This window comes from Chionomys nivalis, chromosome 2 (assembly GCF_950005125.1).
Source record: "Chionomys nivalis chromosome 2, mChiNiv1.1, whole genome shotgun sequence".
Taxonomy (NCBI): Eukaryota; Metazoa; Chordata; class Mammalia; order Rodentia; family Cricetidae; genus Chionomys; species Chionomys nivalis.
In genome coordinates, this window is record NC_080087.1 from 86,831,432 (window position 1) to 86,851,373 (window position 19,942).

The 19,942-nt window shown below is 51.1% G+C and overlaps 2 protein-coding genes across 3 annotated transcripts in view; one reads left to right on the forward strand and one right to left on the reverse strand.

The window, feature by feature from the left end:
• Positions 1-253: 253 nt before the first annotated feature.
• On the reverse strand, positions 254-970 carry Rgs9bp (regulator of G protein signaling 9 binding protein). The gene has a single exon (XM_057763296.1). It carries the CDS (start codon positions 968-970, stop codon positions 254-256), a length of 717 nt encoding a protein of 238 aa, XP_057619279.1.
• A 1,037-nt stretch (positions 971-2,007) lies between these two features.
• Ankrd27 (ankyrin repeat domain 27) overlaps positions 2,008-19,942 on the forward strand; it is a 53,299-nt gene continuing 35,364 nt past the window's right edge. For both annotated transcript variants that reach the window (XM_057761678.1, XM_057761679.1), the window contains exons 1-4: positions 2,008-2,112; positions 7,305-7,436; positions 17,992-18,102; positions 19,183-19,339. In XM_057761678.1, the coding sequence (XP_057617661.1) occupies positions 7,335-7,436; positions 17,992-18,102; positions 19,183-19,339 (370 nt within the window). In that variant the 5' untranslated portion in view covers positions 2,008-2,112; positions 7,305-7,334. The remainder of the gene's footprint in view (positions 2,113-7,304; positions 7,437-17,991; positions 18,103-19,182; positions 19,340-19,942) is intronic.

Here is a 19,942-nt window from a genome sequence, read left to right on the forward strand (position 1 = left end):
CTGTGGACCGATTTCTATTAATAGGAGATAAAGCTCCTGCGGAAGGTAATGCCCTGACAGCCCCGTGCAGTTAACTCCTCTTGGGCCAGTAAGTTAGAAAAACAAAACATGTCTTGCCCAGGCAGAAGGTGCCCTTGAAAGGATCGTGTTCAGACGCGCACACAGCGGGGGTTCACTACCTCTCTTAAACAGGCCAGCCTTCACGCCCATACTCTGGAAGGAGAAGGGGCAGCGGGCGGCCGTTGGGTGTCAGTCAGCTCAGCTTTGCCACACATAAGGCGAGTGCCACAGCCACCAGCAGCACGGCACTGAAAACAGTGGCGGCCAGGGCCTTGCTGGGGTCGCAGGGTCCCGCGCGTTCCTGTACCGAAATGCCACCAACCGAGGACGCACCAGCACTGGCACCGGACAGGAGGAGTTCAGCGCCCGCCGCCTGCCGCGCCTGCACAGTCCAGCGGGGTACGTTGACTTTCATTTCCATGTCGTCGATCATCTTGCCCACTTGGAGGACTTCGCGCTCCAACTCAGGCAGGTCGGCGACGTCGAAGTCTCCCTCGGCCTCGTGTCGCAGGCTGCGTGCGCTCAGGGCGCGCGCGGCCACTGCAGAGGAGCCGCCAGCCACCCCAGTGCGCACGAGTGGCCGGCGCGGCGCGTGAAGCGGGAAGGCTGCTCCCAGCGTCAGTGAGCGCTGCATGTCGGCCTCGAGCAGGTCCAGGCAGCCCGAAAAGGCCACCCATAGCCGCTCGAACTCCGCGCGCTCCTCGGTCGCCAAGCCCCGGTCACGCAGCGCGACGGTCAACCGGGCGCCTGTTGCCACGGCCAGCTCGCGCGCCTTCTGGCGGGTCTTCTGCAGCTCCTCGCGCAGGTCCTGTGTGTCCGCGGAGCCCCCCACAGTCAGCACCAAGTGATGATAGCACGCTGTGGTCTTATTAAGCGCGTCCAGTAGCGCCTTGCACTCCTCTCTGGCCATGGCGCTGCCCTCGGGCGGCGGTGCCCCACTGGCACTCTTCAGCTTCGCTGATCGCCTCCAGCCCTGATGCAAGCCTTGGGCTGGGCGGACCGAATACTCCTCATGGCCTCGCCGCCGTTCTAATTGGAGGTCTCCGGGGATCCTCGACGTGCGCCTCCGACGTCCCCGCGTGCAGAGGGAGTCCAGTTAGCTGCCTACCATCCTCTCTTCCATTGTTCCCAGATGCGCTCCGGGTCACTCGCAGTGTCTCTGCACGACTTTCTCCTTCACGGGGGCTACCTGAGAAGCCCAGGGTGCAGACCCCATCCTTGGTCGACTCCACGTCTCCAGGCTGAGCGGTACGCCTTAGCTCCGGCCAAGGACAGCGATCCAATTTCGTAGGACACGCCTCCTGCCGCGGGTCTGGGCCAGGAGCTCCCTCCCCCCTCCCGCCGCCACCACCACAGGTAGGCGGAGCCCTGACAGGGGAGGTCAAGTGTGGCTTTCCCTCCTCTCCCTCCCGTGTATTCCATTACAGTACTGGAACCTTAGCGCCCGGCAAATTCAACTTTTTCCTGTTACGCAGACGAAGAAGACTGAGGCTCGGTAGAAAGTAGCTTATGCGGAGCCCATGATAGTGAGGAGACAGGACCGAGGGATACTGACCCCTAGAACCTGTAGGCAACAGAATACTGTGGCTCAGAGGACTGAACACCTCCGTTTTGTGCCACCGGCAACACAGGGCGGTCGGACGGGCAGGATGGTTACCTAGGTGGGGCTCTTCTCCTTCGCGGTCCAGCCCGAGTTCAGGGACCCAGCTAGGACCCCACCCCTAGTGTCAGATCTTCCCTAGGTCCCGCCCTCTCACATTCTGGGCACGCGCACTCCCTGACTCTGGGCGGGGCTAGTCCGAGTAGGAAGCGCGGTGTCGCCTGAGCCCCACCCCCGACTGAACTGGACTTAATGATTGCTCTGTTTACATGTCAGTCTCAGTGAAAATGACCTCTTATTGGACAGACTGGGGTGAGGCTCCGCCCAACGGAGGAGTAAAGGGGTGGGCTGAAGAGTGGCGCTGCCGCACCCGGGTGGTGGGCACTGAGGTCCCAGCCCAGAGCCTGGGAGGTGCTGTCGTAGCTCAGAGGTGAAACTATGTAGCCTCTTAAGTAAGTGTCCTCGGAGGGTGTCCTCCAGCGCCTCTCTACTCTAGGGGGGGCGCGGAGGTCGGGTGGGGACCGGGAGCGGAAGGGGGAGGGGCTCCCTGCTCTGAGCCGGAGCCCGGGGCAGGGCTGATGGGCCCCCGGGCCCGGACCCGTTGCTGGCTGAGCCTCCCAGCCCCTCTGGTTCCTCTGCTGTCCGCAGCGGGGCGCGCCTTGCCCACGGTGCCCACCGAGTCGAGAGGGAAGGCGAGGCGGCGCGGAGAATGCGTCTTCTGTTCTCGGGGCTCCATGGCAGGCCCGGGTCCCGGGATCTGAGACTTGGGGCAGTGGATGGGACCGTCGCTCACAGGTCGTGTGACCTGGGAGGTTTTCTGGTGGCCAGCCTGAATACTTGGAGAGGAAGCTGTATATGCAGGTCCCAGTCTAGGCCGGCTGGGATTGTGGTCCCCGCGAGGGATAAAGGAGGAGAGGGTGTCCCTGCCAGCTTTACACGTGGCGACGACCTCTCTCGCCCAGTAGGTAGAGAATACTTTTGGAAAACTCTTCGGTAGTCTGTTCAGTTTCTTGGTTGAAAACGGACTGTCCAGATGCGCGCGCCCCTGTCGGTGCCCCTCCAGCCTTGCCTCCAGCTGCAGGGGACTTGGACACTCCCGGTGGGTGGCGGAGGGGGGGCGGTGGTAGCAAGTGACACATCATCATTGAGGAGTGAGGGACTTAGGGTGGGAGGGCTGATGAGACTGGACAGACTCAGTGGCTGGGAATTGCTTCGTTCTGTGGAGTAAGGCTTCTGTTTTTATTCAACGCGGTAGACTTCCCACTGACCGTGGAGCGCAGCAACGCTTATTAGTATTTTGAGGGTCCCCCAGTGCAGGCCATGGTGGTTCGGCAGCCAAGGAGGTTTAATACTTACTGTAACTTAGGGGGGTCGATCCTTTAGCCAACTCAACTGACCGTCTGCATCCAGAACTTGGGTGCTGTGGGACTTGGCCATTCTCTGGGGAGGATGGATGCCAGCACACAGGGGTCATGCATGGGTCTTGATATAGGAATAGGTTTCAGGACTAAATGAGTGGAAGGAGGGAGAACCCATCCCTTTGGGAAGCTGTAGGGGGATGGGGAATGATGAGGCTGCAAAAGTGGACAAAAGCCAAACACCAAGTACAGACCATTCAGCTGGCTGGGGGGGGGGGGGAGGCGGGGCAGAGATGGGAAGACAGAAGAACACTGCCTTGACCTGGAGGTTGAAGTGGTCACTTGGGTGTGGTTCAGGTGTGTGGGAGATCTGGGAGGCAGAGGTAGAGGATGGCCTTGAAGCTGGGTGATTATGTGTTCCCAAGTTAGACCTTGGGTGAGCTCTCACCTGAAGTCACCCTGCAGGCAGCATTTTTAGGAGAGAAGCAGCCCCGTTTCTACATAGGGCCTGGGGTCCAGCTCATGGGCCTTGGCCTCCCTCCGCTGAGTGCCAACCCGACTGTGCTGTGCTCACCTCAGGCTGCTGCAGGCTTTTTCTTATTGATTTGTCTGTGTGCTTGTCAGTGATTTTGTGCTGTTAGGACGCTCCCTGATTGTTAGCTGGTGACATTAGGCTGGTAACTTCTTTCTCTCCACATAATTATAGACAATAGGCTTAGAGAGGAATCCGGACGAAATGTGTCTTTGGGAGATGCTAAGAAACCTCCTTCAGAGTGCCTGCCCACATGCTGGAAATCCTGGCAAGTAATGGGGTGGGAGGGTGGGAATCTGGGTAGTGACTGTAGCCCGCCAAACTTAACTGTCCCCCCTTTCCTCCCCAGTACCATCATCCCACTGCCACTGTTGTCTGACCAGCTTTGAACATTTTGTTTATTTTGGGCTCCTTCCCTTTTTACCTGCGTGGCTGCTGCCTGGGATTAACCCTTCACCCACTGGGGCAAGACAGCTGTCCTCTTGCTTCCTCTGAGCCAGAAGGAGTGCTGAGTACTTTAACAAGGGACTATAAAGAAGATCTAGCTGGGGTCTGTAGATCTCACAGGCCCAGAAGGACCCAGGTGACTAGAAAGCACAGATTCCACCCCCCTCCCCCATGCTTCCGTTGATATTAAAAATAGATGACTAGAAGGTGTTCCTTTTTCGGCCAGTCCCCCCTTCCACTTTGAATCATATATTACTGGAGAGCATTGCTCATCACTTGGCAAGTGTGCCTGGTTAGGGTCCTCCGAGGACAGAGATAGCCTCAGTGGTAGTACTCGGCCAGGAGTGCATCTCTGGGAGCCACAGACTCCCTGGGCTGGATTCTGGGGAGCAGGGCTGTATCCTGTCACTCCATGGGTCCTGACCACCCAGACTTACCTGGGTTGGCAGGACAGCTGAAGACCACAAAACCACACTGAAGTGTGCACACTCCTCCCTGAAACGTTCAGACTAATGTGGACCCCTGTACAGCTGTCTTGTTCATGGGGTAGCTGGCCTCAGATAGCTCACGGTCAGTGGTCTTTGGCATTTCTGACTAATGCTACTGACTTTTCTGTAAATTATCTCCTCATTGGAAGGCTGGCAGGGATGGTCAAGACTCCCACCGTGCTTGGATTCTTAGGACTTTTAGGGACTTATATTACTTAATTTAAAAGAAAAATCTTTTATCCTGGTTTTCTGTGCTCACAAAGACCCCCAGCCTCCTGAATCATTAGCTTTGCTCCTGTACGTTTGAGGCGTGTCCTCATCCCGGATCCTCTCTATTCCCTGCTAGTGCTGTTCCTCTTGGCCTTATCTCCTAGCCGGGGAGTGACAGTTTTGGTGCTCTGCCAGTGTGGCCATGTCCTTCCCCAGCTTGGTCTCACCATAACGCACATCCTGTTTCTCAAGTGTTTTTTATCCAAAGCATCTTCTGCTGCCACACTCCACCCCCGGGGAACCGACTATCAGAAACCAGAAAGAATTACTGTTCCCCCATGCCTCTGTCCCCTCAAAACCGCATTCTCTGCTGCTTCTGTTGGGGGCTCATAAAAGGATTAGCCAGGCTCTGGCAATAACTGAATTCAATGAAGCAAGCACCTGAACCGTTACCGAACTCTCCCAGGGGGGCTCAAGGAAGGATTATTTGCACCCAGTTTTTATTCTAGGCTCCTCTTAAAAGTCTCCTTTTCAAGGAGCTCCTCGGATCAGACCCCAGTGGGGCCGATAGTCAAATTAGCACTTACTGGGCAAAGAGACTTTGTGTGGGGCCCGTGTGCCTGCTGTCAGGTAGACTTTTCCATCTGCGGAGATGGAGTTTGGTCTTGTCCATTTGTGGTTTATGAAATAATGCTTCCAGGTGTTGTTTTCTCTATCGCTAAACATGTTATTTTAAACATCGGTTTTGTGTGCGTGTGTTTGAGGAATTAGAGGACAGGAGCTGGCTAGGTCCCTCAGTGGTTAACAGTGTTGGTTGCTCTTGCAGAGGACCCAGGTTCAGTTCCCGCACCCACAACCATCTGCTAACTCCAGTTCCAGGGAGATATGACGCCGTCCTCTGACCCCCACATATCCCAGGCATGCACATGGTTCACAGACATACATGTAGGCAAAACACCCATGTACATAAGGTAAATAATAAAAATAATAATTTAAAAAAGACAACATGCAGGAGTCATTTCCACGTGAGTGCCAGGGATTGAATTTAGGTCATCAGGGCTGGCAGCAAACGCCTTTATTCGCTGAGCCGTCTTTCTCACTGGCCGCGTTAATTTTAATTTTAAAATAATAATTATATGTTGAAAGTGTATTTTGGATAGGTTACAGTATATAAAATGTTAAAAGCAGTTTCGGCTGTTTCCTTTTTAGTGTGGCTTCTAGACATTTATATTATGCATGTATCAGGCATGGGGGTGCACACCTGTAGTCCCGAGCACTTAGAGAGCTGACTTACAAAGATCATATGAAGCCCAGAGGTTTGAGGCCATGCGGGTGCAATAAAATCAGAACAAGTACAGCCAGCTGGCAAGGTGGTGTAGTCAGTAAACAAATTTGCCACCATGCCCGAGGACCTGAATTCCACCCCCAGGACCTGCCCAGAGTTGCCCTCTGACCTCCATGGACAGGCACAGTGTGTCATGTGTCGTGACACCCGTGTGAAAACAAAAAAGAAAATGTAATAATTCAAAACAAAAATACAATAAAATCTAACTGTGTGGTCTGTGTCTGTAATTCTATTTTTTTTTTTAATCATGCCTCCTTTTGAACTGGCCTAGACCATTGAAACATGAGTAGGGAATGGAAATAGGACAGGCACACATGAGGACTTGGAGTGTGGCAAAGACAGCTTTCCCGACTGGTATGGAAGACGGAGATTATGCCAAAGCGATGCTGGGACAATTGGCTTACCATATGGAAAAATGAAACTAACTGCCGATTTATAGCACATACAGAAATAACATCCAGATGGGCTGGAGATGGAGATGTGAGAAAGTTCCGGGTTTTTCTGAGGCGCAGGGCCTGCTTTTGTGGAGCGGGAGGGACCTGGCCTCAGGTGGCCTTCGTTGTGTAAGCAAGTCAAAATGTATCAGCTTCCATCTGCCCTCCTTGCCTTACCTTAGTCTCGGGATGTTTTTGTCCACCTCACCTGTCTTAAGGGTATGACTGCATCTTATTCCTGTTTGCCTGCTGCGTTCACTAGATCTCTTGGACAACCCCTGCCTTGGTCTCTTCTTGCTTGGGCCGTATGTAAGAGCCCTGCAGGCTGAGGCTCAGAAATCGTCGCTAATCAAGTCAGGCCCCAGGGCGGCTCAGGATGGAAAAGCGTGAAGAAAGCTGGTGATAGAGCATTGCAGACCTACTCTGGTCCCAGAGCTAGGGAGACTGAGGCAGGAGAATCCTGATTTTGAGATCAGGTTGGGCTATGCATGTAGGGAAATGCAGCTTCAGAGACAAAGCAAGAACCAAGTGTTCGGGCATTAGCTCATTGACAAGAACAAGACCTGGTGTTCAGGCCTTAGAACTAACCGTGTGTGTGTGTGTGTGTGCTCATGGGTAGGCGGGTAAACACAACCAAAAAAAAAAAAAACCACAAAAAGCAAAAATCCACAACCGACTATGCTGGGTGTGATTAATCTCAACACTTGGGAGACGGAAGCAGGTGGATCTTTGTGAATTTGAGGTCAGCCTGGTCTACAAAGTGAGTTCCAGGCTGACTGGTACCTAGTAAGCCCTGCCCCTAGTCACAGCTTTTTCCTCCCTTGTCCCAGGAAGCTCACTTGGACCCTCCTGAAGTCCATATGGCTCTATATGACGAAGATCTCCTGAAGAACCCTTTCTACCTGGCCCTTCAGAAGTGGCGCCCCGACTTGTGCAGCAAGGTGGCCCAGATCCACGGCATTGTAAGTCGTCCCGTCCCGTCCCCCCCCCCCCCCCCCCCGTCCTGAGGGTGGCTCTCAAGCACGTGAGCAATGCCAGAAATGTGGCAGACAGACGAGACATTTAGAGGAAGTCGGTTACAAAGCTGCTGAGTTTAGCAAAGCCCCGTGCTGTGTCCCAGGTATTACAGCATGCTGGGTGTATACAGGGCAAACAGTGAGGGGCCACCAACCGCTGCTGCCTGGAACTGAAGCCTGGTGTCTCAGTTAGGGTTTCTGTTGCCGTGTTGAAACACCATGACCAAACAGCAAGTTGGGGAGGAAAGGGTTTATTTGGCCTACACTTCTATATTGCTATTCATCATTGAAGGAAGTCAGGCTAGGAATTCAAACAAGGCAGGAACCTAGAGGCAGGAGCTGATGAAGAGGCCACAGAGGGGTGCTGCTGACTGGCTTGCTCTCCATGGTTTGTTCAGCCTGCCTTCTTAGAGAACCCAGGACCACCAGCCCAGGGATGGCATCACCCAAAACGTGTTAGGCCCGCCCCCATCAATCACTAGTTAAGAAAAATCCTTACCGCAGGATGTTATGGGATCAGACATAAACTAGTCAGCACGCCCCATGCTGGGCAGTTCTCATCTGCTCAGCTGGGCCGTCACTCCTATGGAGGTGGGGAATAGGGACCTGTGAACTCACACACAGCAGCATGATTAGCTTTACCTGTCAACCTGGAGTGCTTGATGCTCGTTGGCTGAGGGCACTTCCTGCTTCTGCAGAGGACCCCAGGCTCAGTTCCGGGCACCAACTTAGTAATTAAGAAGCATTCATCTCACCACAAGCTCAGGTCACCTGAGAAGAAAGACTCAATTGAGGGAATCTAGATCAGGTTGGCCTGTGGTCCTGTCTGGTTGTTAATCGGTGCGGGAAGACACAGCCTGCTGCGGGCCACGCTGTTTCATGAGCCCGCTGAGCATGCGCAGCAGCAAGCGGGCAGCACGGGTGTGTTCGCGTCTCTGCACCTTGACTGTGCAGGTGACTGCTTGACATCCTGGCTCGCCCTCCCGGATGGACAGTAACTGGGAGTGGAAGCTCAGTAGATGCTTTCTTCTCCTCTGTCAGTTTTGGCCATGATGTTGTTTGATCACAGCAGTGGAGACAGAACGAGGATGTAGCTTAGAAAGACGTTTCGCAAAGGGAAAGCATTTCTGCAACAAACGCCACAACCACAATTTCTACAGGGGTGGCCAGGCAACAGGGATGGGAGAAGCATGCAGGAGACATGGTGGATGGGGGGGTGGGCTCTGCTGCCTGGAAGGGCAGCCCATGTCCTGATGTTGCAGATCTTCCTAGCATTTGACTTGGGGTGGGGTGGAGGGGTAGTTAATTTTCTGGATACTGTGACAAAAATGACTAACAGAAACCAGCTGATGGAGGACGGGGTGATTTTGTTTGACTAGCGATTTCAGAGGTTGCTGTCTGTATCTGGGCTGTTGGCTCTGGGCCCATGGTGAGGCACAACACTGGTGGTGGGAGTGTCTGATGCGGAAGGTTCTTCTCACTGGTGGAGAAGGAAACAGCAGGGAGGGACCAGGACCAGCTCAACCCCCAGAGGCACGCCTGACTTGCTCTGACCAGGTTGGCCCCAGAGCCTCTAACACAGGAGCCTGCCTCAGGGGACATTTTGTATTTGCACATTAGTGTTTGTCTTGGTTTGCATCACTGTCTGTCATGAAGGGAAGTCGGGGTGGGAATTCAAGTCAGGAATCTGGAGGCGGGAATTGAAGCAGAGACCATGGAGGAGCGCTGCTTACTGGCTTCTTCATGACTTAACTGTTTGCTTTCTCTCTCTCCCTTCATCCTTCCCTCCCTCCCTTTTCTTTTTTTCTTTCCTGAATTTTTGAGATAGAGTTTCTCTGTGTAGTCCTGCTGTCCTGGAACTAGCTCTGTAGACCAGGCTGGCATCAAACTCACAGAGATCCTCTCCCAAGGAATTAAAGGTGTGTGACATCACCACCCAGCAATTTAGCTGCTTTCTTATACAGTCTAGGACCACCCACTGCCCTCTCACCTCAATCATTAATCAAGAAAATGCCCTACGGATGATGGAGGCATCTTCTCAGTTGAGGTTCCCTCTTTTCAGATAACTCTAGCTTGTATCAAGTTGGATAAAACAACCAGGACAGTAGGCTTCTCTTTTGTTTCTTTTTTTTTTTTTTTTCAGTGCCAAGGAGGAAAATCAGGATTTTGTACATACTAAGCAAGTGTTCTACCTCTGGGCCACACCCCAGCCCCTCACTGGGGGATTCTAGGCAGGGGCTCTACCACTGAGCCACACCCCAGCCCCTCACTGGGGGATTCTAGACAGGGGTTCTACCACTGAGCCACACCCCAGCCCCTCACTGGGGGATTCTAGACAGGGGTTCTACCACTGAGCCACACCCCAGCCCCTCACTGGGGGATTCTAGACAGGGGTTCTACCACTGAGCCACACCCCCAGCCCCTCACTGGGGGATTCTAGGCAGGGGCTCCACCACTAAACCACACCCCAAGCCCCTCACTGGGGGATTCTAGGCAGGGGCTCTACCACTGAGCCACACCCCCAGCCCCTCACTGGGGGATTCTAGGCCCTTATCCCAGTATCTTGTGTGGATGAGAATTTGTGTATGAGAACACGTATGTATATGAATGTGAAGGTCACAGGACAGCTGCAGGTGCCATTCCTCAGACACTATAAACCTTTTTTATTTTTGGTACAAGGTCTCTTCAAGACTCCGAGAGACCTATGCAGCTAGGCTAGCTGGCCTAGTAGCCCCAGGGCTCTCTGCTTGCTCCGTGCTGGGAGTGTGTGTATACTCCACCAGACCTGTCCTGTTGGTTTTCCATATGAGGTCTAGGGTTAAGTTCAAGTCCTGTACCTCACTGACTGAGCTATCTACCTTCCGAGACTCACAGTTTCATTTTCTTTTCTTTTTCTTTTTTTCTTTCTTTTTCTTTTTTTTTCTTTATGTTTGGTTTTTTGAGATAGGGTTTCTCAGTGGCTTTGGAGCCTATCCTGGAACTCACTCTGTAGATCAGGCTGGCCTTGAACTCACAGAGATCCGGCTGCCTCCACGTGCTGTGCTGAAAGGCGTCCGCCACCACCGCCCAGCCCAGCTGCTTTTCAAAGCGTCGTTTTAAGTTGAGTGTGTTGGGCACACTGGTGCTGTCTTTGACTCTGCTTGGGAAGTCCCTGCTGGCTCGTTGTGACCTGTTTCCCTCTCACCTCGCCCTGCACCGTGTCTCCACTTCTCTTCTGTGGTGACAGCTCTGGTCACGCGTGGGAGGACTTGAACAGAAGGAGAAGTTTGCTTAGCTCAGGTCAGCCTCTGGTTGCTGGCGGCTTTTCTGGAAGCACGAACGAGTGTGAGCCTTATTTGTGCCCGCAGGAACCTCTGTCACTGAAGTTCACTCTGGGTTTTCTGATTAGTATTTTCCTTCATGTGCATTAACCAGAAAGTTTTTTTAAAATTTGGATTTTGAATGCTATAGAATTCATTATTAAAAATCATTAGACCCTAAGCAATAGAGAAGAAGGTGCCCGAACTGGCCTTGCCCTGTAGTTAGACTGATGAATATCTTTTTTTTTTTTTTTTTTTTTGGTTTTTCGAGACAGGGTTTCTCTGTGGTTTTGGAGCCTGTCCTGGAACTAGCTCTTGTAGACCAGGCTGGTCTCGAACTCACAGAGATCCGCCTGCCTCTGCCTCCCGAGTGCTGGGATTAAAGGCGTGCGCCACCACCGCCCGGCGACTGATGAATATCTTAAATGTCACCATAGAACCTTCATCCAGAGACAGAGACCTGCAGCAGAGCACTGGACTGAGCTCCCAAAGTCCAGTTGAAGAATGGGAGGAATAAGAATATGAGCAAAGAGGTCAAGACCATGATGGGTACACCCACTGAAACAGTCTACCTGAGCTAATAGGAGCTCCCCAACTCCAGCTGGACAGGAAAGGAACCACCTAGGTCTAAACCAGTCCCTCTGACTGTGCTTGACAGTTGCATGGATGGGGCAGACTGAGGGGCCACTGGTAGTGGCACCAGGATTTATCCCTACTGCTTGTACTGACTTTTTGGAAAACCGATTCTCTTTGGATGGATACTTTGCTCAGCCTAGATATAGTAGGGAGAGCCTTGGGCCTTCCCTTCTCTGTGGAGTGGATGGGGCGTGGGGTCAGGGGATAAATGGAGGAAAGGGAGGGGGAGGGAGTGGAAATGGGTTGGTATGTATAATGAAAAAAATATGGTTTTTTTTTTTTTTTTTTTTTTTTAAATAAAAATAAGGCCGGGCGGTGGTGGTACATGCCTTTAATCCCAGCACTCGGGAGGCAGAGGCAAGTGGATCTCTGTGAGTTCGAGACCAGCCTGGTCTACAAGAGCTAGTTCCAGGACAGGTTCCAAAACCACAGGGAACGCCTTTAATCCCAGCACTTGGGAGGCAGAGGCAGGCAGACCTCTGTGAGTTCGAGACCAGCCTGGTCTACAAGAGCTAGTTCCAGGACAGGCTCCAAAACCACAGAGAAACCCTGTCTCGAAAAAACCAATAATAATAATAATAAAAATAAAATAAATAAATAAATATAAGAAAAAATGATTAGTGGCGGAGCTTGACAGAACAGGTCTGTAATGCAAACAAGCAGATTGGCTGAAGGTACATGGTGAGTTTGAGGCCAGCATACACTAACCACGAAGTGAGACTCTGTCTCACAAAACTCCAGTGGGTGTGCTGGTCAGTGGTGGCACACACCCTTAATCCCAGCACTCGGGAAGCAGAGATAGGCGGATCTCTGTGAGTTCGAGGCCAACCTAGTCCAGAGTGAGTTCCAGAACAGGCACCAAAGCTACAGAGAAACCCTGTCTCGCAAAACCAAAGCAAACAAAATAAAACTAAAAACCCAGTAGATAAACAAATAAGGGGCCAGAGTGAAGGTTTGATGGCTAAGAGCATGTGAGGACCGAAATTCAATACTTAGACCCCAGATGTGCACCGCCATGGTCAGTCCCATCTTTTGAAACGGTACTCGGCTCCAGCCCCTCCTGAGAACTATGGGATCCGCTTGAGGTCCACACTGGGTAGCTAGAAGTTTCTGGCCTTCCCTGGCCTCGTCAGATGATGTAGCCTCCCTGCAGAAGTCAAGCGTGGAATGAAGTACTCTGCCAGCATACCCAGGGTGGGGCTGGAGCTGGATGGCTTGCTCTGGCCCCTGTTGTTCATAGGATGGGCAAGGGACACAGCTCTCCACTGTACAGTGTGCTCCACATGCTTTTTTTTTTTTTTTTTTTTTTTGATTTTCGAGACAGGGTTTCTCCGTAGCTTTTGGTTCCTGTCCTGGAACTAGCTCTTGTAGACCAGGCTGGCCTCGAACTCACAGAGATCCGCCTGCCTCTGCCTCCCAAGTGCTGGGATTAAAGGTGTGCGCCACCACTGCCCGGTCTCCGCATGCTTCTTAAACAGTAGAATATTAGGGTTGCTCCTAGAAGGTTCCCCATCCTTCCTGTCACTTCTGAGAGAGCAACGTGCTGTCGGCAGTATCATGATTAATTTCTGTCCTGGGAGCTTTGCCGACAGGCCCGAGAATTAACCGGCCCAGCACCAGAGATCAGAACCCTTTACGGGTGCAGCATTAACCTTCCTTGTGTCTGTGACCAGACACCAAACAGAAACGACCTAGGGAGGAAGGGTTTATTTGGGGTCACAGCCTCAGAGGGTTACATTCCATCACATGCTGGGGAAGGCATGGTAGTAGTATTCAGTATGGCTGGGGTGCTTGGCAGACACATCTCCACATCATGGAGGAACAGGAAGCAGGGTGCTGGACCAGAACCAGGTGGAAACAGAACCTTCAAAGGTCCACCCTTGGTGACAGACTTCCGGTCACCAGGCTCCACCTCCTAAAGGCTCCACAGACTCCTAATATTTAAGACATGAACTGTGGGAGATATTTCAGAGTCAAACCATAACCATGAGACTTAAGCTATTAGCTCATCACTAGAAATTGTGTCAGGGCTCAGTGGCTGGTTCACAGAGGACCCAGGTTTCATTCCCAGCACTTACATGGTGGCTCACGGCTGCCTGTAATTCCAGTTCTAGGAGATCCAATGCCCTATTCTGGCCTCTGTGGGCATACACATAGGCAAAACACCCAAATGCAAAAATTAAAACGACAGAATAATAAGTAATGTCTGTAGTTTCAGCATCAGCCACCTTTGACCCTTCTCCCGACAGCCACCACGATAAGATGTGCTGGTCTGTGGTAACAGGGGTGCGGCAGACGTCCGCTCCCCTACACAGCCCAGCCACCGCTCAAGCTGGCCTCCTTCCAGGATGTCCCTTTCTGGGAGGGGAGGAGTCTTCTTCCTGCTACCTGGTTGCACCATAGAAATTCCTTCTCCCATACTCCCTCATCTTTCAGATGCAGGGCTCTGTGACACCCACACTGCTCTAATAGCCACCCCTGTGCCTATTATCCGGGCTAATAATGCCCCTGGGGCTTCCTGGGAGTGTCTCCGGCAGGTCCATCTGGGGCTCTTGTGGATTGGCTGCTGTTTTCTGACTTTGTAGGAGAGAGATATAATTAAGATCTATCCCCAGGTGAGACAGTACCAACTCCTCCCCCCATGACTCACATTCATCTGGATGGGTAAAATGAATTTATTCAGGGTTACTTATATAGCAGTGGTCACTACAGACTGTACATTTTCTTTTTTTAATTTATTTATTTTTATTTCATGTGCATTCACATTTTGCCTGCATGTATGTCTACGTGAAGGTGTCAGATCCCCTGAAACCAGAGTCACAGGCAGTTATGAGCTTCCACGAGGGTGCTTGGAATTGAACTTAGGTCCTCTGGAAGAGCAGCCACTGATCTTAACCACTGAGCCATCTCTCCGGCCCCCATAGCTACAGTTTCTTAAGTCCACAACCCACCACTTTTTATCAGATTCCTATTTTATAATTACTCTAAGCATAGCAGGATCGGCGCAGACTTCGATTCAGGTGCCAACCCCTGTCGAAGCGGTGCAGGGAACTAACTCCAGGCTCAGACAGCGTGCAGTGCAGGCAGCACCGGATCTGGGGAAAGTCAGGTGATAATGATCAGAGACTGCTGGGCTCAGCAAACGCTGCCCAGCTGGGTGAAGGGTCTTGCTGCAGTCTGGGTGTATAGCTGCATGGTGGTTTACTGCACAGCGGCGTCATTCCCGCTAGGACATGGACGACTGGCTCATGACAGCTGCCTAGAGAAAGTTGTCCATGTTTCCCATGTGACCTGGGTGTGGGGTCTAGTTGCCTGTCAGAAAAATTACCAGAAGGCAGGTAGAGGTGAGAGGATCTGGAGTTCCAGGCTGTCTTCGGCTATATAGCAAAACCTTATCTCAAACAAACAAACAAACAAGGGTTGGGGCTATCTATAGCCTGGTGTGGGGGGGGGCATTGTGCAGCAGGGGACCCTCTTCCTTGGAATGGGGAGGGGTTGGCCTCCTTTCCATGTCTGTTGGGAAACTGGGGTAGTGTCTGAAACTGGAGGGTCTCCTGTGCAGTCAATGAATGTGTGTCACTCTCCCTGGTGTGTTTGGTGGTGGGAATCCAGTGCAGGGCGTGACAGCATGCAATCTTAATTCAAGTGGAGCTTCTCAGAACACACAGAGGTTTCTGGTCCCGTGGAGGCCAGAAGGAGGCCTGCAGCAGGATTGCTGAGGTCCTCAGTGCTGCCACAGGGACCGTCACAAAGCCTCTGAATCCTGGCATTAAATGCCCCAAGGACTGCTTCTAGGCATTCCCTTGCTGGAACCCACACTGAGTTCAAGGCTGTCTTGCCTGTGTTTCGTCTGTGTTGCTATTTTTATGTAGTTGTGAGGCGCCCGTGGAGCCTGGGCATTGTTTCCCATTTCAAAGTTGGTATCCAAATGCCTCCCTTTGTTTTATAATTAAAATCTTAGATAGGAGGGGTCTGGAGAGATGGCTCAGCAGTTAAGTGCACCTGCAGCCCAGTCTTGAGGTCCAGAGTCCGGATCCCACCAACCACATCAGCTGCCTCACGAGTGCCTGTAACTACCTCCTCTGGCCTCTGAGGACACCCAAACACATGCTATCTTTTAAATAAGCAAATACGGAAAATTTCAGATTGTAGGCTGGTCTTGAGTTTACTGAGGGTGACTTTGCAAGGATGAGCCTCCTGCCTGGATTTTATTGAGCCAGGTTTACAGGCATATGCCGCTAAGCTACTTTTTATTCAAAAATGCTGGGAACTCGCAAGGAAGTTCAGAAAAGCTACAGAATAGAATTTAAACACAAAAAAGGCAGTTTTATTTTTCCTGAATATAAACAGTGAAGACATGAACACCATAAATTAAACATGTGGGTCAGAGAGATGACCCATTGCCTAAGAGAAATTGCTGTTCTTGCGTGGGCCTGGGTCAGTTTCTAGTCATAATGGTCTGTAACCCCAGTTCCAGGGGATCCAGCGCCCTCTTCTGGCCTCTGTGGGCACAGCATGCATGTAGTGCATAGCTAGACATTCACGCAAAACACTTGTACTCATACAATTAAAAAAATCTCTTTACATGTTACAGGGAAGACTGCTTGTTGGTTCTCGGCTGCTCAGCCCCAAAATAATCACACAGAAACCATATTATTTATTTATTTATTTATTTTTTTGTTTTTCGAGACAGGGTTTCTCTGTGGTTTTGGAGCCTGTCCTGGAACTAGCTCTTGTAGACCAGGCTGGTCTCGAACTCACAGAGATCCGCCTGCCTCTGCCTCCCGAGTGCTGGGATTAAAGGCGTGCGCCACCACCGCCCGGCAGAAACCATATTATTTAAATCACTGCTTGGCCCATTAGCTCTAGCTTCTTATTTGCTAACTCTTTTTTTTTTTTTTTTTTTTTTTTTTTTTTTTTTTTTTTTTTTGATTTTACGAGACAGGGTTTCTCTGTGGTTTTGGAGCCTGTCCTGGAACTAGCTCTTGTAGACCAGGCTGGTCTCGAACTCACAGAGATCCGCCTGCCTCTGCCTCCCAAGTGCTGGGATTAAAGGCGTGCGCCACCACCGCCCGGCTTGCTAACTCTTACATCTTAATTTAACCCATCTCCATTAATCTGTGTATTGCCACGAGGTCCGTAGCCTACCAGCAAAGTTTCAGTGCATCTGTCTCCTGGCAGCAGCGCCATGGCTTCTCTCTACTCTGCTTCCTTCTTCCCAGCATTCAGTTTAGTTTTCCCTGCCTAGCTCTGCTCTACCCTATCAGGCCAAGCCAGTTTCTTTATTCACTAGCCAATAAAAGCAACACATAGACAGAAGAATTTCCCATGCCATTTACAAATACGGTTTTTCACGTGGAAGGCAGAGGCAGAGGTAGATCTCTGTCAGCTCAAGGCCAACCTGATCTACATACTGAGTTCCAGGACAGTCAGGGCTACACAGAGAAACCCTGTCTCAAAAAAAAAAAAAAAAGTTTTTTAAAGAACAAGAAAAACTAGGGAAATTTATAGTAAGTAAGGAGGCATTTGTGCATAATAATGCATCGTGGTTATACTTATTTTAATTTTATTTGCCTAAAGTTATGTGTATATGTGCATGCCTGTGCATACCTGTGCATGCCTGTGCATGTCTGTACATGCCTGTGCGTGCCTGCGCATGTCTGTGCATGCCTGTGCAGAGGGCATTGGATCCCCGGGAGCTGGAGTGACAGGTGGTCATGAGAGGGCTGACATGGGTGGTCTTCTGTAAGAGTGTTAATATGTCCTCTCAACCACTGAACCATTTCTCCAGTCTACTAGCTCTGTTTCTTAAAAGAAGCTTTATTGTTCAGAAATGCATTTCTAATATATATATAGGGGTGAGTCACTTCTTGGCCTTATGTAACTTTCTGGATTTTCTTGAAATAACCCAGAGTTCAGGGATAGCTAGAGATGACAAATGACTGGCCACCAAATTCCTAATTTTGTTTTGTTTTGTTTTTCAAGACAGGGTTTCTCTGTAGCTTTGGAGCCTGTCCTGGAACTAGCTCTTGTAGACCACGCTGACCTCGAACTCACAAAGATCCGCCTACCTCTGCCTCCCAAGTGCTGGGATTAAAGGCGTGTGCTACCACCGCCTGGCAAATTCCTAGTTTTTGAAGCTGGATGAAGGACATGTGGGGCTCACTCCATTGCTTTTTAGTCTACTTTTACATATTAGAAATGAAATAAATTGAGCTGGGAATGGTGGTGCAGCCTTTAGTTCTGGCACTCAGGAGGCAGAAGCAGGGGGATCTCTGTGCATCGAGGCCAGCCTGGTCTACAGAATGAGTTCCAGGACAGCCAGGGCTACTTAACAGAGAGACCCTGTCTCCAAAGAATATTTTAAAGAAATAAGAAAGAAAAGAAAGAGAAGTTAAACGGGTTAGGGCTATTGAGATGACTCAGTGAGCAAAAGCTTTTGCTGCCACCCATAACAAGCTGTGCCTCCAGCCCTAACCAGGGCCATTTTCCCATTGATGCCGCATCCCTCGGCAGGTCCCCAGCATGACAACACTGTCTAGTGCTGATCCTCCTTGGTTTTCTAGGTCTTGGTGCCCTGCAGAGGAAGCCTGCCAAGCAGCGTTCAGTCATCTTGTCAGTTCGAGTCCTACGTTTTGGTGCCCACCGAAGGACACTTTCAGACCCTAGATGGAAAGGTACCCCCTTCTAGGATGGCTCAGGGTTGATGGGGGCAGGGGCAGACAGAGGCAAGATAACCCTGTGTCTTGGCCTTTCACATTGTTGGCATGGAATGTTGATTTTTATATGTACATAGCAGCCTTGAAAAGCTACCTGACAGGAGGCCATGGTGATAGTTAATAGTGACTAGGATCTAGACTGTGTCATGGGACGTGATGTGGGGCTGGAGTTCTTCCCTCTCTTAGCCAAGGGGAGTCATCTACTGATGTTAGTGGTCCTGGGTACACCCTTCTCAGGTCTGTGTCCTACAGGGTTATTTCTTTTGTTGTGGCTGGTTTTTTTTCTTTTTCTTTTTCTTCTTTCTTTCTCCTCCCCCCCCCTCCCGCCCCCAAAGTGAGATAGTATCTCACTTTGTAGTCCTGGCTGGCTTGGAACTCGCTCTGTAGATCAAGATACCCTTGAACTTACAGATACAAACCTGCCTCTGCCTCCCAAGTGCTGGGATTAAAGGTGTGCACCACCATGCCTCGCCCATACTTATTTTTTGAGGGTTTTGGTGCATTTACTAGGCTGGTTTGGAACTCCTGATCCTTCTGCCTCAGCTTCCTAAGTGTTGAGATTACAGGCATGAGCCACCCTCCCCAGCTGTGTCTATGGTTTTTTGTTTGTTTTGTAATAGAATCAGGTAAACTCTACGAGCTGGATATTTCGTTTGCTCTCAGCTGGTCGCTTTCCCCCAACTAGTGCATGGTCCGCCGGTCCAGGCCACCATAATTACTCTTCTCACTGGGTTTTATGTACACTTTGACGCCAGGGCCTGAGCATCCAGGGCTTGAGGGTACTATGGCAGATCCGGAAGGGTGAGGGTTATCTGTAAGTCTGCTCAGGCGGTTGGCATCCCTGTGGCTCATGACATCTGATGCAAAGTACCACAAATTACTTACCACACCTGTTTCTTGCTTCCTGGTCACGTGTCCAGCTGACACACACCGAGGTGGAGTCACAGGCTCTACCTGGGTACCTTTTGGGAGGAAACTGCACGGAGCGTCCGTGGCTACCACCCCCAGGCTGGTCCTGTGACGTTTTCTTGATTCCAGGGTGTCCTCATTGAAGGAAACAGGATTAAGTTAGGAGCTGGTTTTGCTTGTCTTCTCTCTGTGCCCATCCTCTTTGAAGAGACTTTTTATAACGAAAAGGAAGAGAGCTTCAGCCTTCTCTGCATCGCTCATCCCTTGGAGAAGAGAGAGACTTCAGGTACCTGGGGAGAGTCTCCCCTTTCTCCTGACAAGGAAAAGTCTGTGCAGACACCACCTTTCCCTTCACACAGCTGTTAAAAGCTTGAATGTCACACACACACACACAAAAAAAAAATATCAAAGAGCCCACTAGAGATGTGCATAACTTTATAAAAATCCCCTCTGGGGCTTGGTCTAAGGCTTCCCTTGGCTGAGGCTGCCGTGCCGGATATGAGAGGATTTCAGGTGGTACTGGAGGCCTCACCGCTTCTGTGTTCAGCCTGTGACAAGGTTGTCCCTGGAGCAGCCGGAGCCCTGGCTTTGTGTCTGGGCCTCAGCCTGAGGTATTGTTAAGCTGCCTGCACTATTGTCTCACTGAGAGCTCGTTGGGTTTCAACAGGTTATTTTGTTGCCCAGGGAAACAACACAATCCCTTTGCCAAATGCACCGCGAAGCTCTAATTGCCAGGAATTGGTTTCTACTCAGCCCCATGGGTTGTACCTAGGGTCACGGATTAATATGATTTTGTTCCCTGAAAAGACCTTGTATGACTTTCTGGACTCCATGATCTCCTTCACCTTCTTCCCTGGTCCCTGGCCATCCTTTCATGGAAACCTGGGGC

What these genes read in the sequence shown, in the direction of transcription:
- Rgs9bp (XM_057763296.1), bottom strand. Translation starts at nt 970, where the DNA reads ATGGCCAGAGAGGAGTGCAAGGCGCTACTGGACGCGCTTAATAAGACC.